This window comes from Poeciliopsis prolifica, unplaced genomic scaffold (assembly GCF_027474105.1).
Source record: "Poeciliopsis prolifica strain line A6 unplaced genomic scaffold, Auburn_PproV2 SCAFFOLD027, whole genome shotgun sequence".
Classification (NCBI taxonomy): domain Eukaryota; kingdom Metazoa; phylum Chordata; class Actinopteri; order Cyprinodontiformes; family Poeciliidae; genus Poeciliopsis; species Poeciliopsis prolifica.
In genome coordinates, this window is record NW_026562402.1 from 3,962,949 (window position 1) to 3,990,041 (window position 27,093).

Here is a 27,093-nt window from a genome sequence, read left to right on the forward strand (position 1 = left end):
TTAGTGCGCTCTGGGAGGCCGGAGGCTCCTGTAAAGGTTCACCACTGTTCCATGTTTCTTTACTTGTGGATAACTTTAGAAATGTTCATAACCTCATCCAGAGCAGAATTTCTTTAGCTCGTGTTGCTTTTGGACATTTTTAACCACCTTCATGTTGTCAGATGAGTTATCTTCGTGATTCAAGAGGTAAAGCACTAAAATCAAATAAAAAATGTGGCTAATTCATGTCATAAATTTAAACAGGACCAAGTTAATTTGGAAAGTTTTTCCCTTTAATAAATCAAATTCGATCACTACGTTTTGTATTTACTCAAGTTATTTAACAGATTAAATATGTTTGACTATTCAAAACATAAGTTTGATTATGTCCAAATTTGATTAACGTTAAGACCATAGGAACATGTAAATGTGATTCCTTGAATGATTTTTATTTCATTTGAAGGAGTTAATGAAAAATTATTCATATGTTCTCATTTCTCATTGAGAAACTGTCAAATTTGATAAAGTTATAACCACTATGGAAAAGAAGTCGTATTTAAGTCTCATATGTCGAGGCGCCATGAGCTGGTCTGGTCTCTCTGGACAAGACGACCCAGTCTTGTGCATTCTGACCAGGTCCACCTTCTGGGTCTGACCACAGACTACATCTACACATCTGGCAGATGCAGTTGCATCTGGCAACCTTTATTATGCAGAGCTAAGATTCAGAACCTGCACTGTGTAAAAACAAGACCTCACAATACCAACATACCATAAAAATTGTCAATACTTCATGAACAAGTGACACCAACCAGGGTCAGTACATTGCTCAGCTTTAATAAAAGCCCTTTTCTTTTTTTACTCAATAGATTGACTCACGGGGCCAAGTGAAGCAAAACCATGTTTTTCTTCTCAGTAAGCTGAAATGGTTTACCTTCATTAGTGAGAATACAAAATGCTCAGTGTGTCTGGAACAATGCGGTTAACTGATTAAATTTATTCATTGGTGCCAAATATTGGTCTGACTGAACGAAAGCATCTTAAGTTTATTACACGCTAAATTTCAGCAAACCCTGATAAAATTCTCCTCACTCATGTTGAAAGTGAACTAATCAGTCTTTACCCCCCAGAATCGGAACCAAACATTGAGAAGCATCATTCAGTTTTTATGCTCTAATCCAGAACAATGTTCCCGAAAACTGCAAAGATGCTGAAACACTGAGTTCCCTAAACCAAAGATAAAACCACACCTGTTTAGAGTTGCTTTTGATTAATAAAAAGTGGATCTACAATTTTAGTTTGTTACAACTTTTTATTACTTTCTTTTATTTACTCCGGCAATTTAAGGTTTTATGCCTCCATAATGTTGCTGAATGTCATAAACTCATGTACTTGCCTTGCTTTAACAGCCACTGAGGTGGGAGCACAAACCAGAGGATTTGTCAAACCAACTGAGGCTGAAAGCTTTAAACATACAAGGAACATCTGAAGGGTAACCAATATACCAGTAGGTGGCAGTAAAGGGTTACTTTGCTGTTCCACTCTCCCAGGAAATAAAATGAATACAAAAGCACTTGCAGCTAAATGAGCTAAAATACAGTACATTCAGAAGTTCTTCACTTTTTCCACACTGCCAGGGGTGATATTGTCGTTTCCAAGCACGTTGTGACATAAAACAGCACTGATAACTATAACTTCAGTTATAAAACTGAAGTTATAGTTTGTGAAACAAAAGAAACATAAAAGAAATTTGACACTTTTAATTGGCCCTTCTTTAAGAAGCCCTTCTTTCCAGCACATCACCACAAAACTGCTATTTACAACCATTCCTAAAAGTGTTGCACTAAATGGTTCAGTGAGATCCACCAGGTAACAGCTGCTGCTGCTAGTCAGAAGGAGCAGCAGCTCCTTCTGGAGGAACTGCAGGTGAGGGTTACTCTGTCAGGTGGAAGCTTTATGGAAATATGTAGCGCCTTGTTTACTTATTTCACTTTTTTATTATTTCCACAATAAGTTCACTGACTGAACCAAGTGAAGTGAATTTATGCTTATTTTCTCAGTAAACTGAAATGGTTTGCCTTCATTAACAAGTCTGTAAAATGATTACGAGTTTTGTTCCAGACTCGCAATCTGGACACTCAAACGCTGGGAAAGATTTTACAATTTCTCAAACATGGATGACAAATTCAAAGTAACAATCCAGTTATGTCTTTGATGAGAGAATAACATAACATGATGTAAAATACTTTTTTTTTAAGCTTTACATCATACCCTACCTTTAAATTAATCTTTCCTCAAAATTCTAAAAACAAACATCAAATTATGACAACATGGAAAAAGATTGAGATTTTACTGATCCATGAAATGTTTCTACAACTTAAAAGGAGTCCACTTGTGGTAAATTCAGATGACTGGACTTGATGTGGAAAGACACACGGCTGTGTATATTTGGTCCTACGGTTGACAGTGCAAACACCAAACATGAAATCAAAGGAATCGTCTGTAGACCTCAGAGACGGGAGGCAGAAATGTGAAGGATCCAGAAAGACTCCTGATGAACTCCGCCTCCATCGTCAGCCAATGGAAGAAGACTGTAAATAGTTATGTAAATGTGATTTCTAAAGAATTTGGCAAAAAATTTCAAACTTTTTCTCACATTGCTTCTCATGGGGTATTTGTGCGTAAAATTTTGAGGAAAGATTCTTTTAATAAGGCTGGAACATAAAATGTGGAAAAAGTGAAGTGCTGGGAAAACCTTCTGGATGCACTGTAGCTGGGCAGATAAATGAAATGAATCTGCTTTATAATTCCATCCAATGGGGACTGTCATCTGTTCTGACAACCATTACCAGACTTGACCCAATGTTCAGGAAAAGTTAAGATCTTTATCGGCAGAGCTTGCTGTTTAGAAAGAAAAAAGAGATGCATTAATATCAACAGTACGCAACAAGACTCAGCAGATATTTAGTATTTTACACACAGAGAATGGGATTTATTTGTCCAACATTTCTCAGAGCATTTACTTCAAAAGAAATATATATTCAAAATTAAACACTTACAGTTTATTAGATGTGATTTAAAAAATTAACTGTGATCAGTTTCTTTTCTTTTAATGTACATTTCAATATACACACAATATACAAATTGCTCCGGGTGCTGTAGGAGCTTTGCTGATACGACCAACAGCTACAAGTGATGCAGAAAGTGGGTAAAAATTAAGATTACATATACCATTTGTTACCGATACTACCTTTAAAAAAATACCAGGCCACGTTGCAGCTGCGTGTCCAGCTTCGTCACCTCCCATCAGCAGAACTTTAGCATAAAGAAAAAAGGTGGCGCTAAATACATGTATTCTTCGGTAAACAGGTACTGGTTCACAAAGAGATTTTTTTTTGTCCGATAGGTAGAATGTGTTTTCTGTTTTTCTTTTAAGATAAATTACTTTACAATTTGGGAGATTTTAGATCACTCTTTGTGGACCCTTACCGTTATCTTATCAAACAAACACTAAGAAAACTAAAGCCTAATAGTTATCAAATTACTTCTTATAACAGCAAAAACAAAACTGAGCAAAGTGCTCCACATTCATTAATTGGGAACATTTGGTACATTAAAATAATAATAATACAAAAAAAAGGTACTGTTGTTGCTGCTGAATGCTGAAGCCAGTGAGAAGTTTCTGTCTATTCCTTACCATGGCATCAAGCAGGAAAAGGGAGTTCAGAAAGCCACTCATCCCCCATGGCGGAGCAACCATTACCTAGAAGAAACTGTCAACAAGGTTTAGCAGTAACGTGTACTTATCCCACCAGAACACAAGAAACATAAATCACATGCACATTCTGCGGTTCTTAGGCAGCTCTAATTAACACGGAGTTCATCCATCCTGATAAGGTTCAGTACAGAGTCACATACTCTGTACTAAACAGAGTATACGTTTGTTCAGTTTAGTCTCAATATGAGAAAACAGAAGTACTTGACCCTACATTTTGAGCGACGTGCTCGCGCTCTCTGCACACTTTGGGCAGAATTCCACTGAGACGTGGTTCTTGTCTACATGCAGGCACACGCCGCCAGACGTCTCCTTCTCCTCCACCTTCACCCGCTTCCTGGGCAACGCATAATCATGCTCGTTAGAGCGAGGCCCCTGGAAAAGTGAGGAAGATAATTTCATCCCATTCACACCGCTCAGTCTGGACAAGAGCTGGGCTAACATGCTCTCATTGGCCAGCACAGCTCTCAGATACCTGGTTTCATCCTCCAATTCTTCCACCCGTTTAGTCAACTGACAGTTCTCTTGTTTGAGCACGGCGTTCTCCGTTGACAGAACGCCAACCTGCTTCTCCAGCCTGTTGACGTGCTCCTTCTTCTTGAGACGGTTCAATCTGGCAGCGATGGCGTTTTTGTTGATGACGTGGTTCGACTGGTTTTGTCGGTTTTTCATCCTGGATCCAGAAGGCGTTCTGTCTGGGGATGAGCGGGATGAAGCGTCAAACTCCAAGTCTTGGTTTGTGTCGCTGTATGTTTCTAGATTGGCAAGATCGACCCCAAAGAGTAGAGAGGAAGAATCTTTCTCTAGAGTCCACTTTAAATCTTCAAACAGGTCGTCTAGCTCGATTCCTGGAGGATCGTTGTCATCAGCAGGGCTGGGGAGATCGTGATCATTTTCCACCACGTCCACCTCCTCAACATCTACTGACGGCATCTCCGTGGCACGGCTTCTTCTCCTTGTGATCATCGTGTTGTGCCAATGGGATGGCAAAGACGATGAATAAAGAGGCTCTGTGGAAACATAAAGCTGCAATGTTAAATCTTGCAAATAAACTCGCATAAAGTAAATATGAATTACAAACAATTTTCAATCAGTCAATTATTTAATCTCCAAGTCTTCCAGTAAAACAAGATAAATGTTTCACTACAATCCCTCAGTTCCCTATGTAAAAAAAAACAGTAGAATTTTTTACCTTTAAGTTATATACTGCTACTAAAACGTTAGTAATTATTGTACATATGATCTAAAATAAGATCTTTAAAATCGCCGTATTAAAATATTGTTTTTGATAAACACGTTGACAGTAAACTGCAGGAGGTACTCTGGACAGGTTTATATAAAAATGGAACCTAAACCTCTCATTTAGCGCCAACACGTCGTTACGTGATACAAGTGACGCACGTCCTCAACGTTATACCAACGTTGGGTAATCTGTCAGCTTTCCCCTGCCTACATGCTACAAAGTCACATTATTTTCGTGAACTGTCTTCTAAAGTGGGTTCTTTTGAAGCAAAAACAAACAATAAACACATACTGTGATTAGCATTAACATTATAGTCGGTAAGGTAAGCTATAGGCCTCTATAGCTTAATGTAGGCCGCGCTAGCTTCCCCGTGCTTTTCATTAGCATACAGCTAATGATAAAAACGGTGTTATAGCATTAGTTTGGGTATACTAAAGTCACTAAACAATGAGTTAAGAGTACCAAAATGTAGTAACTCTGTGTAATGAAAGCCTGTTATGAACGAGAAATTTCCTGACTGTGCCTTAAGTTAGCCTTTGTGTTTAGCCACAGGCCAAGAAACTGAGCTCATGTGACGCAGCATTTTCTTCGCACAAATACTTACCAGCCCAACTCAAAAACACAAAAACTGTACAAAAGTCAAATAGAAAAACTGTGTCGGCGACCAAAGGCGTTATGAATATATATATATTTCTTCAAATTGAACACAGCTAAAACTTGTGAAGCGCGGGATACCTTTGACCGTCCAAAAGCAACTTCTTCTTCTTCTTCTTCTTCTTCGTCTTTATGAAAATTTGCATTCAAGTTGTTGCATCATCGCCATCTCCTGGGTCAGACGTTCATTACATACTATTACATATTTCTACAAGGCAAACATTTTTCGAAAACTTTTCTTCCAGTTCAGTGTTATTTTATTGAATAACATATCTTTAAAAATGAGTTCCCAAATACGTCCATGTATAACATTGTCCTTTTATTTTCAAATTTGAACACTTTGTACAGTTTTCTCAACATTATGATTACAAAAATCATGAGCAATAAGTATGCTTATGATATGAGTAGGTTTCCAATCAAGTTGCAGTGGTTAATTCTTATTCATATTTAAATTCATTTTTTATAAAGTGCATTGATATAATATTTGTTGTGACTTGACGCTGTATAAATAAACTCAATTGAAACTGAATTGAGAGAAGCACTTCTTCTGACTTTAATTTATTAGCCACAGGTCAAGAAACTGAGCTCATGTGACGCAGCATTTTCGTCTTAATTGTTATTGTTATTATTATTATTACTATTATTATTTGTAATCTTTTCTGAATGGCTTCCGTAGTCCTTCCTTTTCTCACTATTCCTGTGCAGGAATCTACTTCATTCCTGTGGTTTAATTTTGCACACATAATCTTAAATGAGTTAAATAATGTAATTAACAGTAGTCTGGTGATATTTTGAATATGTACTGATAATTATTCACAACAGAAAAGTGTGTTTTTTGAACTTACTTTTCACCATTCTAAGGCTGGTGATATTGCTGAGATTTTTTTTTGTTGTTCCAGTGAATCTTGGAATCACAACTGCTGCACTAGTCTGTGCTTAAAAATACAATATATATCTATGTAAATTTTAAAAAATTGCAAATGATTACTACATTTATTCTTGATATGATTCTGAATCTTTTGGCAAATATCAGTTGTTTGCCTCTTTTCTTTTAAAATCTAATAAAATCACATTTATATTTAAGGATCCCAGTGCATTAGTACATAACTCTTGTCATGTTCTAATCTCTTGTCATGGTGTCACTTACATGCACTCAAAACTATTTTTATACACATTCAATTCTTTCCAGAAACGTTGGTTTCTGGAAACGTTGGTCATCTTCATCTTCACTGTGGTAACTCTAGACCAAATTCACCTGGGGAGCCAGTGGTTTTTTCAATCAAGGCACAGAAAAAAATGAAATAAAACAAATAAAAAACAGGACAATATGTCATCATTTACTATGTCAAGTGAGCCAAACGAGCCACATGCATCACAAGAGCTGCAGTTCTCTGAAAGTCCTTTTTTCATCCATGCATTGTTTTGTAATTATGTGTACTGCATCAGCCCTCTAGAATCTTTATATATAAAAATATTACATCATTCTATTTCATCTATATTTAATCCTGCTTTTAATAACTTACTTTCATGTTATTTTTTGTTTTTCTTTCTGCATCCTCACATACACCTGAATTTTCACAATGTGACAAAAGCAGGATATTAAGGGAAGATGCGTTTCTTTTATCAAACAAGAGCCCCAAATATTTCAAATGATCCATTCTTCCTACTTCACTACATTCCCACATATTTAATTTGGAGACTTTTGTACAACAGCTTTTTATAATATTTATAAGGAATTCTATGTTCTGTGATGTCTTTTACAATTCTTCAATCACCTCTGAATCATCGAGAAGGAGATAAGAGTTCTTCATATGACTGTAAGTAACAGCCTAAAAATGCAGCTAGGAAGAGTTTCATTTTCCATGTGATAACCTGCCTGGACCATGTTTCTATTTTAAAACTACTACTTCTTTATATTTTTTACTTGTTCAGTTTTCATTTTAATCCCATCCCTCTCTTTCCATAACATATTCATTTAACTCCTTTCTGTTCTTGTCCTGCTGCCATATTGACCACCGCTCGTCATTAATTGTTGACACAAAATTATTTTTTTTCCATAGAAAAACAAAATTTATTCCAAAGTGTAGAGAAGAAAATGAACTACACGACACTGCTTGTTTTCACCTAAGTCGTCATGTGAAAGAACTTAACACAAAAAAATAGAAATAAAAACGTGTGTTCCCCACCGAAGTCGGTTCCACATCATCATCATCATCACAGTGACCCAACAGTTCCCAGATCAACAATAATCCAAACCAGAGACTAGATAAAGGACATGTTCAGTGTTTGTTGGCATCATCAAACACAGTAAAAGCATCAGGAGTTTTTCCATCAAGGCTGCAGGTGTCATGTTTAATACGGTGTATTTGGCAACATTGTCTTTTCCTAACTAATTCATCATTTTTTTTGACTGTACAGTTGCAGCATTTACACCAAGAGATTATTATTTTAGAACTGTGGAACAGAGTTAGTAGCTTTTCATGGTGAATAAAACTATGCCATTGTATTAAAAGCTGAATATTTGACGTGAATCACAAACAAAAGGTGGCACTTTAACTAGTTTCTGTACGCAGATCCAGTTGGTTATTCATGAACAGAACAGACAACATACAAGTTGGTGTCTGCGTTCAGAATTTATCTGCTGAACAACTCAACTCAAAACAGCTTGAGTCCACATTTCAGTCTATTGACGTCACTTTGGTTCCAGATGAGACCCTCTGTGGCCCTAGCGGGTCCAGGGACCCCCGGGGCGTTGTGTCCCCGGCTGCTCTCCATCTCCACTGGCTGCTCACAGACCGTCATCGTCGAGTAAGTCTCCACCATGAGGGACGACGGGTCAGCCGACTGTCCAGGAACCTTCCCAAGAGGAAAGTTCTTCCATAAGACCTTATCGGAGCACACCTGCCACGGAGAACCTCTGAGCATCTTGGCTTTTTCGGCCAGAGCATCCAATCTCTGGAGGTCGGCGGACGACTCGCTCCTCTCCCCACTGCGCCTCAGCTGCTGCCGCTGCGTCTCCTGCAGGCTCTCCAGGGTGTATATGGGCTGATGTTTCTGCTGCCTGGGGAGGCTGAACTCCACAGCTGGGGTCTGGGTGTAGATGGAGCAGAGCTGGAGCAGTTTCTGCTGGGTGTCCTGAGGCAGCGGGTGCTCCATGTCGTCCAGGATGAGCTGCAGCAGGTGAGGCGTGGAGCCGCAGGGAGCGTCCAGGCACGCCGACAGCAGCTGCTGCCATTGCAGCTGGATGCGGTTCATGAAGATCCTGTCCTTCATCCGGGCCTTTTTCTGCGTCTTCCGTTCGAAGTGGAACTCAAACTTGTTGCTGTTGCACAGGAGGAGCTCCGAGGCCCAGGCGGACAGGTAGAACACCCTGAGGTCTGTCTGCTCGGCGGCTGCCACCTTCAGCTCCACGAACAGCTTCTCCAGGAGCAGGTGGATGAACGAGGGCGAGTTGAGCATCTTCAGCAGAGGCAGCCAGAACCGCAGGAAGGGCTGAGGGACTCTTGGTTCAGAGGAGCCGGAGGTCTCAAACGGGTCACAGCCTAACGTTTCTAGCTGCTCGACTGTCGGAACCAGAAAGCCGTCCTCCAACAACACGTCGACCAGCAGATCGCTGGAGTCCAAAGACAACTGCTTGATCTCCCCCAGCAACCAGCTCATGTCTGCAAGGGGAGCCAGGCCCCGGTCCTCCTGGGGCCCGTCCAGACTCTGGTACCGCTCTCTCTCATAGGAGATCAGAAAGTCCCGGGCGGCCTTGTAGACCTCCATCTCCTTCTGCCTGCTCAGCAGATCGCTCTCCTGCCGCTTCAGCTCACCATCCTCCTCCTCTCCATCAGATTCTGACTCCCAGTCCTCTTCTGCGCCTCCTCCCAGCTGCCTGGACCAGTACTCCTGCTGGAGCCACTCCAGAACCGCCTTACATCCCTTCCGGCACCACTTCAGCGTGGGCAGCTTCTTATGGGTGAAGTCGTGCCGCAGGTCCACCACCCACTCAGGGATGTTGAGCTTCCCGGCCAGCCGCCTCAGAGGCCGGGCTTTCCTCCCCTGCTGCCTCTCGGTGATCAGATTCACAAACCGGACCAGGGCCGCTCCATACAGCAGGACCAGGTCGTCTCCGCTCAGCTGTCCGGACCGGTCCAGGACCTGGCCCCGCACCAGGTCGGCCGTGCAGTCCACAGCCACGGGCGTGTTGTGGGCATACCGGCCCCTCCAGGCTGAGACCCTCTGCAGGGCGAACCTCTGCAGGGCGGGATCGCTGGAGTAGAGGTGGTCCAGGACCTGGTCCCACTCCGCCTTGTTGACCCAGGCCACCACATGGCGCCTCTTCTTCGAACTGCTTTTCTTCATGGCGGAGGAGCTGCAGAACCACGGAGAGTCCAACTCAACACCGATACCACTGATACACTGGAGATAAACACACGGAGAGAACAGAAACGAGGCATGAAAAGGTTCGCGGCCCTTTTCTTCTTCTTCTTCTTCTTCTGCTTCTTCTTCTTCTTTTCTATTATGGCGGGCAGCAAGCTTGTTTGAGGTGCATACCGCCACCTACTGTACAAGAGTGTAGCAACACGACTTTACAACTATTAAATGTAATTTTTTTAAATGTAGTATTCTGAATATAAATGAATAACGCTTTAATTAATCCGTAAGGAAAGAAGATTATACAGACATCCACCATCTTTCCCTCATTGCCCAATTTTCCTTTAAGAAGATATTTTTAATCAGAGTGGCGGAAACGTGCTTCCATCATAAATATTCAATAAGAATGTCAACATAAATAAATAAAATAAAGTTTAAAAAAGTGATCGATTTAATGTTAAAACTGCCTGCCACTGGCCTTTAGTAAAGTCACCATGTTGTGAGCTCCGCCCTGCTGAAACCTCTGCAGAAAAAAAGAGCCTCTAAAGGAAAAGTTTGGAGTTTGCTTTAAACTGATTTACCTTGTTGAAGAAGATTTGTCTCGTCCTCTTCGCTTGTGCAACTCGTGAAGCTGAAAGTGTACGAGGTATGTGTTTAAACAAACAAATGCTTTTTCTTTCACGCTCAAGTTGGTCTCCGTTTGCGGATCCCAATTTGGGAAACGACTCTTATGGATAAAGGGCGATTCCGCCACCATCCGCATCTTTAATCGACTCTAGTTTAAAAAGTACAACACCTTGACACTTCAAACCCGGACTGGATTATTCTGATCTAATAGCATAATATTTATAACCATGTTGTCGTGAAACATTTTTCAGATTTGTAGAACTGCAATAAAGGGCAATTTCTACCTTTTCGTTTTGAGATCTGCTCTGTAATCCCCAAACTTCCAAAATCCTCCAATATGCCATTAGATATATTACACACGTTTCTCCAGGCCAGACATGTTGTTATATTTTTAGATAAATATAAGTATTAAAGATATAGGAGAATTTAAGGACTGAGAGGTCTTTGTTTGCTTGGGGATGCATGTTTTGTCTCTGGAGGAGCAGGATACCTGCAGTCACAATTTGCCCTGACAGGAGGACAAATGCACCACAGATGCCAGCCAGGGGGAAAGAGTGTACAACTAGCAGGAGAGTGGATCAAAGACTAGATGTCCCGAGAAACTCTAGTTTTATAATGGCCCAGAAGGACTCGAGAGCTGAAGTTTTATGGTCCAGAGAGACAACAAACAAACTAACCTCAGGAGACGCAAAGACAGTACCTTGAGAATGTGTATTCTGTTTGCCACTCCTTCTATGCAAATATGTGTAATTAAGCTACACCACAATGTAATAAAATATGCATTTGCAGAGAAGCACGTTAGAACTGTTCCGGAGACAGAGACAACAGGATGTCTCTGGGCAGAGTTCTCCGTTCAATTGGAAGATTGCATTAGAAAATTTAACCGTCTCCCTGTGTCTTTATTAATGTCCAGAGAGAGTGTTAGGTAATAGATCCAACGCATATATTTGTTGATTCATTTAATGAAGTATAAAACGTTTTCCAAGAAGATTTTAAGATGTTCAGATGGACACAGAGAGACTAGTTTCTTTGATAAACCAGCAAATTTAGAACTTTCATTTCTTTTCCATTAGCTGAGTAGACTGCTCAATGTGTATGTTTGCTAAAAACTGTAGAAGAAAGACATTATTACTCTCTATGTCTTTATCACAAGTCATGTCATCACTTCAACATTCAATAGCAATATCACATGCTTCATTCTTCATCCAACTGAGATAGCAAAATATAAGTGAATCAGCAATATCTCTTGTCTCTAGTTAACTTACAGAATTAGTTTCAGTGTCCTGCTAGTGAAAAGTAGTCATGAGAGGTCCAACATCTCTATATGTTAAATATTAATTTGTCATACGTTTCTTTCAGATTCTGACAGGGTTCTGTCGCTTGTCGAGCAAAAACCTGGATTCACAATTTTTCACAGAACTTGACAAATACACCCCTCACTTCTTTGAGATTTTCAAGAGCAAAGGGGAAGTGTTGGCCAGAAACTTCAAATTTATCTGCAACAAGTCAGACCCGAGGTGAGTTTCTCAGAAACAAAGTCATTATTTTATTATCATGTTGGGAACACATTGCACAACCCCACTGTGTATGCAGAGCTGTTAATTGATTCTTCTTTACCACAGGAGTGATGTGTGTTTGATATGATTTTTCAGAGTACGGATATTACTCCGACGCAAACGGCAGTGCTCCGTGGCCTTCCTGTGATCCTTGGAGATGGGAACACAGACTTCAAGACATGATTTGTAGGTCATCTTTATTATATTTTTATAATTCCACACCGCAGTATGTCCCATTTAATTCTGCTCCTTATGTGACTTTGATAGCTTTAGTTTTAGTTACTGTTCTTTCACTCAGCCTGAACCAGTGCTACTGTACTTCTTACATGATGCACTGATGAAATATCCTCAATCAAAACACTTTTAGTGGTTCTCTGCTGTCTTTCGAAAGGTTTCAGTTGCAGTTCTCTAACGTCACAACATGTGAAACCCAAATGTCATCAAGAACAAAAACTGTACAATGAATTTCATTTAGCTGATGAAGTGCAACATGTAAAAATGTTATGAACTTTCCCTTCCAACATCATCAACACTTATTTATCACTGACACTCTTGGGAAATGCGCTCGCTGTACTGTCATAGGAGGCTGATGATGAGTGGACTGCCATAGGTGGGACAGCTGTGAAGTGTTACGTTGATATGTAATTGTGGTGTTGCTTCTATTGATGTTAGGACTGCGAGGACCCAGACGTTTCTCACACCCCCATTGGGATCCTGACCATCATTCCTGAGGACAGGCAGGCCTCCCCTGACTCACTGCACCTTGAGTCTTTATCCATCTATTTTGGAAGGAAATCTTGTCATGAATGACCTTGGAAATCTTCCACATGCTATGTGCTTGCTGTTTGAACTTATTTATGCTTTGAATTTGGAGTACACTCAACAAGTACACCTTTGATTTCATCCAAAGGGTGTTTCTCTCACTTGGACATAAATCCCTAAAACCAAAAATACAATCACTCAAAAATCTTCTGATGCATTGACTGAATGTGATGTGACATTATGGATCAACGTTGATACCTTTACCCTTATTGGAAAAGTGATTTTTATTTCTCTATTGATTCTTTTTTAATTGTTTTGATTCGTTTTGAAGACTGAGGGCCATTTGAAGGATTCAATATTGGATTGAAGGCTGCCCTAGAAAAAAAGTTTATGGAAAACTTTGTTTCCAGGTTAGTGTGTCTGTAACCACACTCGAGAATCCTGTATTTAAGGTAAACTTGTTTAATTATTAAACATTTTTTTCCATTCAAACTGTCGTCTGTTGGCTCTTCGTTGGTTCTTCTTACTTGAACATATCAAGGCAATCGGTTTCCTGATATTTTGCAAGTAATGTGAACGCTTTAACGTGTAAGCATAACTTATTTTTATGACTACTGCTTAACTGACATAACTCACACATTGAAGTAGTCATAATTGACATTTGATAGTCAACCTTATGATTTGGAGTTACCTATACTCAAGTTTACTGCCATTACATGAGTTGTCTGAATGAACATTTTACAGTTAACCCAATTAATGATTTTGAGTTCATGGTACTCAGGTTTACTGCCATTATCTGAGTTGTCTAAACATAGTTGTTTATAGTGTTACGGCCCAAGGCTAGTCCTTTGGGGGTTTAGCATCCAGATCTTCTCATTGGTGCTGATTGGAAGTGGAGGCAGCTGGCCAGTGTCTCCATGAATGACATCAGATCAGCATAAAATGCATCACCTTTTTCTCATCAACCCAGCCCTTTTCTTTCTGTCTGCCCACTTCTCCTCTTTTTTCCCTTTCCTTTCCAACCAGCTATGATTTTTGTTAAATAAATCCTATTTTAAGTTATCCCATGCATTGCTTCCTTTAATTTGTTATGGTATCAGAGCCAGACCATAACAAATTGGGGGCTCATCCAAATTTATGTTATAGTTTGGTGTGACAGTTTTCTTTTTTGTTAGTAAGTTTTGTTTATTAATTTAATTAGGAAGTTAGTGTGGGAATCTTGAGTTTAGTCTGAGAGAAATGTTTTTTTTTCTCTTCTTTTTCTGGTTTGGGGTAAGTGGTTTGCTTTCATTTCATCTGATGACTCAAATGGTAAGTGTGATTGTTGACTGGTTTGTGCAATTAAGTATGACTGATCTGAACTGATTCTCCTTCAGGCCTCAGCGTGTCTCCCCTTTGGGAGTCATGTGCTCAAAAAACAGTAGAGTGAGATCATATGGTTAGAGCAATTGTCTCGGGGGCACAGCCGTAGTGTTGAGAAGGTTGCCAGTTTTCTGGTCGCTTTTTTCACTCTACTGGTATTTAGTGCATAAGTACCCACCGTCCCTGATCTCTGAAGACTAGGGTTGAGCTAGTTAGTGTCTGATAGGCAGTTAGAGGAGGTTCAGGTTGGTTGTTTTGTGTTGCACAGATTGTCAGCAATTTACTTTAAATTTTGAAAAACTGTTTTCTGATTAAGAACTTAATTATGTCTGTTGAAGATTTAAATAAAAATCCATCAGCAGGATTTCTGGATTTGTGTTCAAGAGAACAATTAGTAAAAATTGCTGAGCACTATAAAATAAGTGTTGGTGATAAACGGTTGAAAGAAAATGTTAAAGCAATTTTAAGGGAAAACTTAATTGAAATGGGCGTTTTGTCTTTGCCTTCAATGCCTGAAGATTTGGATTTAGAGGTTGTAAAGCCTAAACTTTTGGATTTTGAACAACAAAAAGAGATGTTAAGATTAAGAATGCAACTGGAGAAGGAAAAGGAGTTGGCTTTGGAGAATTTACGACAGCAAGCAGATTTGGATAAGGTTCTTGCTTTGGAAAAACTAAGACAGGAAACTAAATTGGCAAAAATAAATTTGGAAAGTGAGAAATTAAATCTAATGAAAGAAGGCAAATTGTCTGTGGAATCTTGTGTTATGGACTCAAAATGTAAGGCTTCTGACATTTTAATTGACTTGCGTTTGGTGCCTAAGTTTAGTGAAAAAGATGTTGAAACTTTTTTCACTTTGTTTGAAAGGGTTGCAGAGACAAGAGACTGGTCTGATTCAGACCGCATAGTTTTGCTTCAGTGTGTTTTGGTTGGTCGTGCTCAGGAAGCTTTTTTCCATGTTGAGCTTAAATGATGGCCAGGATTATGCCAAGGTTAAAGCTGCAATACTGAAAGCGTATGAATTAGTCCCTGAAGCATACAGGCAGAAGTTTAGAAACTGGAAAAAAGGTGACAAAACTTATGTAGAGTTTGCAAGGGATTTGGAGATTCATTTCAATCGTTGGTGCACTTCCTCTGAGGTTAAAACACTTGGTGACCTCTGTAATTTAATGGTTCTTGACAATTTAAGAACTCTGTATCTCAAGGCATTGCAATGTACATTAATCAACAGAAGGTAAAAACTGTATCAGAAGCTGCAGTGTTGGCAGATGATTTTGTCTTGACACATAAAGATACTGGTGGAGAACACACAGATGGCATGAGTGCTCCAAACTGGCGTTCAACACGTTCTGGAGGGTTTTTTTCAGACCGCAGTATCCGTTAGCCGGACAAAATTTGTAATTATTGTCACAGAAAGGGTCATTGGAAGAAAGACTGTGCTTTGTTGAAATCTAGAAATGAAAATGGAAATCAGGTTAAACCAGCACCACTTGCTGCATCAGTTTTAAATGTTTCTGACAAAATGACTGAAGTGCCATTTCCCAGAAAACCTGATTTGAGTTCTTATAAACCATTTCTTATGGAAGGAGAAGTTTCTTTAATTGGAAGTGACGTCAGGGTGCCAGTTACCATTTTAAGAGATACTGGTGCATATGATTCATTCATTCTGTCATCAGTGTTGTCTTTTTCAGATGAGTCTGACACTGGATTATCAATACCTGTGTTGGGTATGGGCATGTCTGTGTTTTGTGTTCCAGTACATAAGCTTGTGCTTCATTCGGAGTTGTTTGAAGGAGAAGTAAGGATGGGTGTTAGACCTGCACTACCTGTGGTTGGTGTCACAGTTATATTGGGGAACCATATAGCTGGAGGGAAAGTCTGGCCTGATCAACCAGAATCTCCAGTTATTGTTTCAGTACCTTTGGTCAGCTGTGGTCCTGACGAAAATGAAAAATCACACCCAGAAGTTTTCCAAGCATGTGCTGTGACACGAGCAATGAAAGCATCCAGTGATGATCATCCGGATGAAAACTTTGGAAAAGATACACAGATGTCCTCTTTTTGTTGGTCTAATTTCACAGAGTGATTTGGGGCAGGAGCAAAGATCTGACCCCACAATACAGCATTTGTTTCAGTCTGCATTACCTGCTGAGGAGATGCAGAACCATGCTCATGGATACTTTGTTGAGAACGAGGTACTGTTAAGGAAGTGGATGCCATGTGGTGACGATGTTATTGGGCAGCCAGTTTATCAGGTTGTTGTGCCTTTGAAATTGCGTGACTTGGTCTTGCAGGTATCCCATGATAAGTCCGGACACATGGGAGTCAGAAAAACCTATGACCGCATTTTGAGAAGTTTTTTTTGGTCGCGGCTGAAAAAAGATATTGCTTCATATATTAAAACCTGTCACACCTGTCAGTTGACTGGTAAACCCAATCAAGTCATAAACCGGGCACCACTGTATCCTATTCCAACTATTGGTAAACCATTTGAGCACTTAATAATTGACTGTGTGGGTCCTCTTCCACCTTCACGTTTGGGTGCTAAGTATCTTTTGACAGTTGTGCCAAAGTACCAGGTATCCAGCAACCTATCCATTGCACACTTACTGCAAAGTCTGTGGTGCGAGCGCTTGGGCAATTTATTGGTATTTTTGGAATACCTAAAGTCATTCAGAGTGACCAAGGATCTAATTTCTCCTCTCATTTGTTTGCACAGGTTTTGAAGCAGCTACACATTCAGCATAATCAATCTACAGCATATCACGCACAGAGCCAAGGAGCACTGGAGCGCTTTCATCAGACATTAAAATCTTTACTCCGTGCTAACTGTGTTCAGATGAAGGCTGATTGGGAGGATGGTCTGCCTTGGTTATTACTTGCAGCGAGAGAAGTAACGCAATAAAGTACGGGCTTTAGCCCTAATGAATTAGTATTTGGTCATACTGTGCGTGGTCCATTAACAGTTTTGCGAGATGAGTGGAAAGATGCTGAACCACCACAAAACTTGTTGCATTATGTTAATGGGTTTAAGCAGAGACTCTTTACTGCAATGCAGATGGCAAATAAGAACCTATCATCTGCACAGGAAAAAATGAAGTGCTTGTATGATAAGAAAGCTGAACATTGTGTTTTTCTTTCAGGTGATCAAGTGCTGGCTTTACTTCCTGTTGTGACTTCACCATTTCAGGCCAAGTTTTCTGGCCCACACACAGTTTTGAAACAGCTTTCTGACCAAAACTATCTCATTGCAACTCCAGAAAGACGGAAGAAACAGCAGACGGTTCATGTAAACCTCTTAAAACCATACCACGTTCGTGGTAAGACTGTATTGGTGGATGATATTCACCCTGTGTGCATCAGTGAAACGGCGACATTTGCTGGAGGTGAATGGAATGGCGATGGGTTGCCTGTTCCAGATTCAGCCATGCTAACTGGTTGACTTATAAATTCTGAAGAACTTGGACACTATGCTGAATTATTTACCAGAGACTCAATGCTTTGAGTTGATTCAGTTGATAAAATCTTACTCTGATTTATTTGCAGATATTCCATCCCGCACACATCTGATTGAACATGATATTGAGATGTTGATACATAGGTTGCCCAGGGTTCCGGTGGGGCCCCTGTTTTGAAGCGGGGGGGGGGGGGGGGTGTTACGGCCCAAGGCTAGTCCTTTGGGGGTTTAGCATCCAGATCTTCTCATTGGTGCTGATTGGAAGTGGAGGCAGCTGGCCAGTGTCTCCATGAATGACATCAGATCAGCATAAAATACATCACCTTTTTCTCATCAACCCAGCCCTTTTCTTTCTGTCTGCCCACTTCTCCTCTTTTTTCCCTTTCCTCTCCAACCAGCTATGATTTTTGTTAAATAAATCCTATTTTAAGTTATCCCATGCATTGCTTCCTTTAATTTGTTATGGTACCAGAGCCAGACCATAACAATAGCTATAACACCTTAAAATGAATTAGCTCTTTATTTGGAGATTTTGAGGCAATTGGTTTCCTAACTTTTTTTTAAGTAAAGTGAAGTAATTATATTTTACAGTGTAATGATATTCATGTTCTGGTTCACAAGAACATGACATACAATTATAATATTGGTAGTATGTTTTTATGTGTTCTGAGAATTTTATTCCTTTTTTTGCTTCATCAGAAATTGTTAGACAAGTTCTTCTAGGATTATGCTTTTTGGTGTTTTCTTACTTCCAGATTAAAAAGCACAAGTGGACAACTTTGTATGTAACAACTTAAATTTTTATGGTGAGCTATTAGGTGATCTTCTTTATCTCCTTTTCATGATTAGGCTGGAGAGTTTCCTTTAAATCTAAGAAGAATTAAGCTAATCTTTATGTGTTGCTGAAACATTTTTAAGCAATGCATGCCCACCAATAAAACATGACACAATAAAACATGTTATTTTGCATTGCAAGAATTACCGGATTCAGAGAAACAAGTTAATGAGGAACCTCAGTAATATGAAAGTGAAATTTGAAGCAGAGGATATCAGGCTAGATTTGATTTAGATGTAAAGTTTTTATTTATTTTTTATTTTTTGCCAACCGCTAATAAATTTCAAGAAAAAGATCATGAAGAAGACGACATCCACACGGCAAGTGGCGGTGTTACATCGATCGACGTTTCCCCATCAGATACGGTTATCTTATAGATATTATTTTCACGCATAAACGTGAAGAAGGTGTGATAACTTTTCCGAAACGCGTTGTTTGAGCTTTCACGGTGACCGTAGTTCTCCAAAGCGCGTGCATGCGCTTTGGAGAACTACGGTGCTCACAACGAGCGAGCCGAGTATACTTGCAAACTCAACTACGGACCTTAACATTGCTGACCAAAGGAAATCATAAAGTCAATATCTGACGATGACGAACATTCAAATGAAAACTAACTTCATGGCGGTGTAAGACATAAGGTAAAATTAGATTGTTCTCTGCTCTTATGTCTTTGTGTTTGTGAAGAAGGTCTGGTAAATTCCTTGGACGCCGGTCTCTCTCCTAGGGAGACTGGACGAAGCAACCAGGAATAATGAAAATATGAATTTTGATAGAGCGGAGTTTTGTTCTGTAGTTCATGGATTAATGTGAAATAAAAATTATTAAAACTAGTGTTGCTACTGGTTTTAGATTAGTTAAAACTGTTTTTCTATGTTTGGTAAAAAAAAAAAAAACCTCGTTCTGTGCTGATAATGCGTGGGTGAAACAAAAGTGTAACAAATGGCTTACTACCAGGTCAGTAATGAAACCTGTCATAGTTTATTTGCTAAGGTCAGTTTGCTGATTATGTTGTTTATTGCCGAGAGATGAAACCAAGGTTTTGCCTTAAAGGTTCGCGTTGAGCGCCTGAACATGGAGACTTTTCAATCCGCGACATGAGTTTTTTTTTTTTTTTTTTTTTTTTCCGCGACATGAGTAAGGGCGTCGCTCAGCCGCCAAGATGACGCGTTGGGTAACGCCCCCAATGAGTGATATGTAAATTACAAACCTAATTTCAAACTGGTTTCATACAATATTTGAATAAATGTAATAAAAAAGAACCCATATTGTTCACAGCGCAATAATATCAACACATGACATCAAACAAAAAATAATATACAGGAATAAAATAACCTGTAACCTGAAAAATATTATTGTTGCTGTTTCTTGACAGTTTCACAATATACAAAAGGTATAGGTATTAAATTTATCTATATGTAACGTTCCCCGTTTGTTATCTTGTCACCGAGCACAACAAATAATGACGATAGTTCACAACGTGAAGTGAGTGAGTGGTTCATGTGAGTGGTCCCTTATGTCTCTGTGTTTTAATTTTTCGGCTGAAAAATAAAAACATAGATCGCATCATGACGGCGTGATCAGCCAGGAACACCAACTGGGGCAGATCCTACTCATAGGGTCATATTTTTTCACCCCAACCACGATAAAACTATAAATTATATTTGCAAATATAATTTATATATTTATAAATTAATGTTCTTATAGATGTTAAATGTTCTTATAGTAGCCTATTTCGTTGATTGTTGAACTAGAAAAATATGACCCCAAGTAAAAAAAGCAATGAAGAGCTGCCTCTCTCTCACCTCCCTCCACCAGCACTCTGCAAAATTTTGATGGGGGAGCGCCTGAAGGAGCCGTCGCATGCAGTCCATCATCACACCACTAGGTGTCTCTAAACATTTGCATCAATTAAAAATCCCATTAGAAACGGATACAATTATTATTTTGGGTCAAATTCATATGTACATATACATACACTTTGCTCTCTGTTACATATAGACCAGTGATATTTTTGTTTAATACATCAGAAAATATTTTCCAGGCTTTAAGATGGCAAGGTCATTGAGACATTACAGCTATAGCAGATTAAGAACTTTAATTGATTTTATCAATGTTTCTGTTTGCAAAAAACTGTTGAAGAAAGACATCACTAATGTTTAGCCATTTATTTATCATAAGACATATCATGACATATCATATCACAGAAAGACTGTTTATTTTTAAACAGGCCACAGAGTCAAAGAAGACTGCACAGAGTTCAACATTCAACAACAGCATCAGATGCTGCATGATTTCCTAATATTCTGCAGCCCTGCTTCGTACTACTGTTCCTGCAGGTTAATGTGTTTGTGTTTCTTGTTTTGCAGATGTTGACTTTCAGCATTAGGAGTCACAACTTGGTTCATCCCGCATCTCTATGAGAAGATGTTTTCTATTCCAGACAAATTTCATCTTGCCTTTGACAATTGGACAACAATATCTATGCTTCTGGTAATTTTTTAATGAAAAAAACAATGGATATTTTTCTTAGAAAAGTGATTTTTACAAAATGGTAAATTTATAAATGATTTAAACTGTCTTCATAATCAAATCCATGATTCATTTACAGTTTCCTTTAAATCTAAGAAGAATTAAGCTAATCTTTATGTGTTGCTTAAACATTTTTAAGCAATGCATGCCCACCAATTCCCCCATTATCACCCCAGTGGTTGACCTGCAATTGTAAAAGTTAATTCATGTGGTACATTGTATTAATTAATTTTTAAGTTTGAACTGTCTTTAAAACAAATTCATGTGTTTGCTACACATAAAATACACATTTTAAAATGTATAAAGTGTTCCCAGAGGGTTTTACTGTCAGAGGTGGAAACAAATGACACAAACTGATGTTACTGATTGTTGTTGTATTTGTACTCTTCAAAACATTTAGGTTTCACAGAAAAGCAAGAAGAGAAGTATGTAATCAAATTTGCATTTCTAAACTTGAATTCAATATATTGTTGCACTGCCCACCAAAAATGATGACCTGGGCGGAACACAATGCACTACATAATAAAGCATAATTTAACAAAGCTTCAAGGGAGATACATTTTCCTTTAGGAATTTTAATAATCGAGGTACTCGAATCATTCGAAGAATCGTTTCAGCCCTAAACTGAATTAAGTTCAATAATTGCAGCAACTAACGTTAAGGACAAGTTGAGCTCTACTAGAAGCTAACCTAATAATATAAATAGCTGTCGATATAAATTAATGTTATGTTGACATAGAACTACTAAAAGGTGTTGTGTTGCCACAAGGTTTATTCGCTGATTTCACTCACGTGTTTGAAGAGGAAAAATAAAAACTTCCACAGCGTTCCGAAATAAGGATCCAAACAAACATTTATTCCACAGTTTTGCGTGTTATCCTTTACAACAGCAGTTGTATCTTAGCTTACTTCCACAAACAACTACGGCTGAAAAACTGTGTGTGTCTGCAAATATAACTTGCAGCGCCTTTCCTTTCTCCCTTGTTAACGCTCCAGCGTGCACACCTCATTTGCATAAATTGCAGAATGGACACTTAAGCTATAAACATACAACTTACAATAAAACACTCATTGATAACAAACATTACAACATGCAGTACTAATAATTTTACCTAATCCTCAACAAATGCACTTATTAAATTACATATTAAACAAATATGTTTTAACAGTAACTGAATATTACTTTACATTCACTTGGCCTCCACAGGTGTCATCTAAACAGGGTAAACAATAACTGATCTTAAAGGGACATGCTGCTGTCAACTAGAATCTGGTTCAAATTGTTAGAAAAACTTTTTCCTTTTCACAGATGATTCTGATGAGAGACTTCAGAGTCGATTCCTTCACATGTCATCAAACTGAATACAGGACAGGAGATGAATGCTGTCCTCTGTGTCCTGCTGGTATGTTCCAGTTAGTTATGAATTACTCTTTATTCTCATATATTCTCTGGATGCTTTCATTGCCTGAATCTTGTTCATCCTACAATCCATTTTGTTCTTTAAAATGAGAAAGACTGTTTATTTTTAAACAGGCCACAGAGTCAAAGAAGACTGCACAGAGTTCAAAAGTACAGACTGTCAGAGATGTTCAGATGGGACTTTCATGAACCTGCCAAATGGACTGAAGAGATGCAATCCATGTTCTACCTGTGATTCAGGTTTGGTTATGTTGACTTTGTTTTCTATTTTTAATAAAATATATTTCATTTTTTAATGAAATCATTTTCACATCTGCTTCCTCAACTGCACAAACAGCTTTGTTCTAAATGTCTGCAGTGTGTTAAATCTTTTATATTTAAGCAAAAGATGCCTCACTCACTCCATGTGGTTCCTTTTTTACATGCTACTTTCAGTTTATGACTGTTGGGTCTGTTGTTTTCTGTCACTTTACATCTGATACATATTCTCTTACAATGTAGAAATAAAATTTCTTTAAAAACGGTGGTAAATCTGGTTAGTGATGTTGGACTGCTCTCATTTTGAACACAAATGTAAATTATGTAAACAATTCAGATATGTCCTCTATTATTCAGTTGGACAAACTGTCTCACTTAAATGAGGTTCACCATGTTGCTGTTAGTTTTCTCCATACATGTGTGATCTGTATATGTTCACAGGAGCTGGTCTGAAGGAAAAGCAACAATGTAAACTAACTAGAGACACAGTTTGTGAACCAATGGAGGGATTCTTCTGTACAGACCTTAAATCAGAAGGTTGTGCTGTAGCACAGAAACACAGGATCTGTGAACCAGGACAGTACATCAGCAGCAATGGTTGGTCTAATTCTCTTCAACACATAAATGGTTTTACTTTTGGATTAATTCTGACTTTTGAAAAGAATAAACTGAGTTACATGTTGAACAGAACTGAATGTCAGATCAAAATCTTCTGACTAACATTAAACTGGTTTGTGTTTATACAGGAACAGCCTCCACAGACACAGAATGCTCTGAATGCAGCAGTGGATCATTTTCTGATGGATCTATGTTGTCATGTCAGCCTCACAGACAGTAAGATAGTATCTTAAAAGCAGCATAAACACAGGATGATGTTTTACCAAGTGATTTATCTGGATTCATGTTTGTTATTTCAGATGTGAAAAAGAAAACCTACTGCTGATAAAAGCAGGAACATCTTCAACTGATGCTGAATGTGGAGAAAAAAGTTCCAACACCACAGGAATTGTGATCAGTATTCTGGTGGTTTTATTAGTTGCAGCAACAACAATTGTTCTCTGGAAAACTAAAAAAAATTAATACCAAGTGAGTTGAAAAAGATGTAGTTAAAATATTATCAGCAGTTTATTTTTACTGTTTTAATAATTGTAACATTTCATTTTTAACAGACATTTGTACAAAACGGAAAAAAACCCAAAGGGTAAGTAGGTTTCTAACTGAACTGTAATGTGAACAGATATTGATAACAATATTTAGTTTAGTCAATAATTTGTCTCATCTTCTACGTGAAAGGGCACAACAGAAGGAGCAGAACAGGGAGAATATGAGGTAAGAAGAACATTGTTCTTTGGTTAATAATAATAATATTATTACGGTACTAATAATAATATAGGATAGATTGTTTTTTTCTGGTCATTGTTCTGAAAGACTGAGATTGATTATTTTCTCTAAGGAATGAAATAAACGTCTTTATAGACTAAAGTCTGACTATCAAGGATTCTGGTTGAGCAGCTGACTGAATGTTTCCATTAAAATCTAATAGATTTTGTGCCTTTTCTCTGTGCAGCGCAATAAACACAAACTCACATGCTGATGATGATTAGATACTATCTAGTAGCCACAGCTTCCCTGGGACAATCTGACAGGTGATGCTACCAAACACGGGCAACACCAGGTTCTCTGATCAGAACCAGCAAGCAAGGCGAGTGAACTGACTTCCAGAAGGTCATAACGACCAAGATCGATGAACCAGCAACCTACCGATTGAAGGGAAAGTCCTTCTACCATCACCATTAAATGAATTACTCCATGTGAAACCAACCAACCTGAGAAATTTGGACAGTTTTGTAAAGAAATCTGAGTGATCTGGATGTGATCAGTGAGATCCACCAGCTTTAAAATCATTTTATTGATATTTATATTCTGCTTCACAGGACTTGACATAAAATGTCAACGTTGTTGATATCTTTCTAATTTTCTGAAATCCTAAAAACAGCTGAACAAATAGCATTACAGTTATTATTGTGCTTTTCTTTTGCAGATAAAAATGCTCAAGTGAATAACTTTATTCATAATAAATGTAATTTTTTTAATGCTGTCATGCATTTATTGTCACAAAGACATATTCACCATAGTGACTTGTATCAAAGTGGTGAAGAAGTGATTTACCAGGGCCATTCATTGGTACATTTGTTCATTTGTTAGCAGTGACTATTGATGATGTGATTTTAGATAAGACGTTAATTTAGACACCAGCTGAGAGTTGAAGAAAATCTTCTGAAACTGAAGTTGCTATGTTGAATTTTCTGCTTCTGACAGTAGGCTTTGACTTGTCTTGATGTCTCTTTGAAGAGCAAATGTAAATATATTTTGTAATTAAATATTGAAAATGTGAAACTTAGTTTTTTGCACCTTGTTTTTTCTGCTCAGGTGAAGTGCACTAGGTAGTTCGCCTAAATATTCCTCTAAGCAACAAACTAAATCATCAAAAACCATCAATAACATGGAATGTTGTTGGCTAAATTATAGATTGACTGAGTGTGAACCTGTAATCACTCTTATAGATTCTGATAGTGTTGGATTAAATAAACCTGATCACAAAATCACTGTATTGATGACACACACAGATTGTGTGTTCAGTGATTGGAAGTTAACATTTTGGACCAGCCAGAGTCCTATCTTAAGTTTGATGAGGGCAGTGGTGGTTTCTGATATGGGCAACCAGCCAGGGCAGCATTTTGCAAGGGGTGGCATGAGCAACCCCCGGACACGCTCATCAACCTCTCTGGGAATATCGTGTCAATCCTTCTATTTTTGGAGGACTGACCCTAGACGTAAAAATAAATGCTGACATGCAGGAGTATCTAAACAATATTATTAATTCAGTTTTTTAAAAAAATTATTTCAAATGAGTAATAGAAAGTTAGAATTTGTGAAGTAATCTCAGGAAAATATAGAAATATAGAAAATGAAACTCCACAGGGAGTATTATAAGTCTGCTACTGTTCTTAATTATGATAAATGACATATTTAAAAATATTGGAAAATAAATGGGATGTTCACTTTTTGCAGATGATGGAGTTGCTTGGAAAAGAGGGAAAATGTAGATTTCATTGTGAAGAAATTACAAAAGGTTATTATTGAAATAGAGAAATGGGCGTTGCAATGGGGACTTTAGTTTTCAGTTGAAAACACAAAATTAATTATATTTAATAAAAAGAAAAATAAACAGAAATAAAATTACAATTATTTAACCAAGAATTGGAGCAAGTAAAGTGTACAACATTTTTGGAATATGGTTTGATGAAAAAAATTTAATGTGATGTAGATATTCAAAAAGTTGTTGATAAATGTAAGAAAATCTTAAATATTTTAAGATGCTGACAGTGACTGGGGAGCAGATAGGCAATCATTAAAGCAGATTTATACAAGTATGATAAGATCTAATATAGACCTGGGTTGTACAGTTTATGATTCAGCAGCTAAAACACACCTGGTTAAATTAGACATTATTCAACATCAGGCATTAAGATTATGTATTGGAGCATTTAAAACCACATCAACAGCAGCAATAGCAATCGATATGGGAGAAATGGCATTAGATTTAAGAAGAACAAAACTAGAAATCAATTATTGCTTAAATTTACAAGGCAAAAACTTTGGTCATCCAACCTGGGAGATTTTAAATCCATGTTGGGAAAAAGAAAAGAAAGAAATGGGGAGTTTGGGATGGACAATTGAAAGGAAAAGAAAATAATTTAAAATGAATAATTTTGAAATTAGTCAAACATCAATATCAATAACACCACCATGGATTCTACCAGAAGCAATATGTCAATAATGGAAAAGAAGCAAAATAAAGCTTACATCGTAGATTATGTTTATTTAAACAATCACCATTAATATATTCAAATCTATACAGATGCATTAAAAATAAATGGAAAAATAGGAATAGCTTTTTTTAGCACCAGAATTCAATATAAAAATAGGAAAACGAATTACAGACATGGTTGTCGGCAAAATCATTAGCTTTACAGTGGGTAGAATACCTAAACCATTAAAATAATAATTTGTTCAGATTCAAGCTCTGCATTATTAAGTTTAAAAATAATCATTCAGGTGATGGACATTTTATTAGAAATATTTCATACATTATTCAGCATACAAAATCTGGGCTTGATAGTTATATTTATGTGGCTTCCAGTACATATTGGAGTAGAAAGAGCGCAGATAAAATGGCAAAGAGGGAAATTCAGAATAATATTAGTTTTACAGTT

At 38.1% G+C, this 27,093-nt stretch overlaps 3 protein-coding genes and 1 long non-coding RNA gene across 5 annotated transcripts; 2 read left to right on the forward strand and 2 right to left on the reverse strand.

Annotated features, from left to right (window-relative positions):
- Positions 1 to 3,019: 3,019 nt before the first annotated feature.
- On the reverse strand, positions 3,020 to 5,802 carry crebzf (CREB/ATF bZIP transcription factor). 2 transcript variants are annotated; one of them, XM_055048429.1, is made up of 5 exons: positions 5,733 to 5,802; positions 4,230 to 4,764; positions 3,969 to 4,129; positions 3,677 to 3,752; positions 3,020 to 3,294 (listed from the first exon to the last, which is right to left on the reverse strand). In XM_055048429.1, exons 2-3 carry the CDS (start codon positions 4,718 to 4,720, stop codon positions 4,081 to 4,083), a joined length of 540 nt encoding a protein of 179 aa, XP_054904404.1. In that variant the 5' UTR covers positions 4,721 to 4,764; positions 5,733 to 5,802; the 3' UTR covers positions 3,020 to 3,294; positions 3,677 to 3,752; positions 3,969 to 4,080. The 2 variants fall into 2 exon arrangements, with proteins under 2 accessions (XP_054904404.1, XP_054904403.1); XM_055048428.1 differs by having other exon boundaries at positions 5,602 to 5,769.
- A 1,892-nt stretch (positions 5,803 to 7,694) lies between these two features.
- Positions 7,695 to 10,135, reverse strand: las1l (LAS1 like ribosome biogenesis factor). Its single transcript, XM_055048726.1, has one exon. The coding sequence runs from the start codon at positions 9,996 to 9,998 to the stop codon at positions 8,307 to 8,309; it is 1,692 nt and encodes a 563-aa protein (XP_054904701.1). The 5' UTR covers positions 9,999 to 10,135; the 3' UTR covers positions 7,695 to 8,306.
- A 404-nt stretch (positions 10,136 to 10,539) lies between these two features.
- LOC129371793 (uncharacterized) lies at positions 10,540 to 13,419 on the forward strand. Its single transcript, XR_008607202.1, has 4 exons — positions 10,540 to 10,656; positions 11,997 to 12,154; positions 12,290 to 12,379; positions 12,866 to 13,419. It is a non-coding gene; the product is annotated as an uncharacterized LOC129371793 (long non-coding RNA).
- Positions 13,420 to 19,092: 5,673 nt separating this feature from the next.
- On the forward strand, positions 19,093 to 25,217 carry LOC129371659 (tumor necrosis factor receptor superfamily member 14-like). Its single transcript, XM_055048367.1, has 10 exons — positions 19,093 to 19,247; positions 20,976 to 21,099; positions 22,448 to 22,541; positions 22,673 to 22,798; positions 23,258 to 23,413; positions 23,563 to 23,650; positions 23,734 to 23,902; positions 23,986 to 24,017; positions 24,110 to 24,145; positions 24,384 to 25,217. The coding sequence occupies exons 2-7, from the start codon at positions 21,034 to 21,036 to the stop codon at positions 23,894 to 23,896; spliced, it is 693 nt and encodes a 230-aa protein (XP_054904342.1). The 5' UTR covers positions 19,093 to 19,247; positions 20,976 to 21,033; the 3' UTR covers positions 23,897 to 23,902; positions 23,986 to 24,017; positions 24,110 to 24,145; positions 24,384 to 25,217.
- The last annotated feature ends 1,876 nt before the right edge of the window (positions 25,218 to 27,093 follow it).

Coding starts and splice junctions, on each gene's coding strand:
- crebzf (XM_055048429.1), bottom strand. CDS start 4,720: ATGATCACAAGGAGAAGAAGCCGTGCCACGGAGATGCCGTCAGTAGAT. Junction 4,130..4,229: donor GAATTGGAGGATGAAACCAG/GTATCTGAGAGC, acceptor TCACTTTTCCAG/GGGCCTCGCTCTAACGAGCA.
- las1l (XM_055048726.1), bottom strand. CDS start 9,998: ATGAAGAAAAGCAGTTCGAAGAAGAGGCGCCATGTGGTGGCCTGGGTC.
- LOC129371659 (XM_055048367.1), top strand. CDS start 21,034: ATGTTTTCTATTCCAGACAAATTTCATCTTGCCTTTGACAATTGGACA. Junction 22,799..23,257: donor ATGTTCTACCTGTGATTCAG/GTTTGGTTATGT, acceptor ATATGTTCACAG/GAGCTGGTCTGAAGGAAAAG. Junction 23,414..23,562: donor ACAGTACATCAGCAGCAATG/GTTGGTCTAATT, acceptor GTGTTTATACAG/GAACAGCCTCCACAGACACA.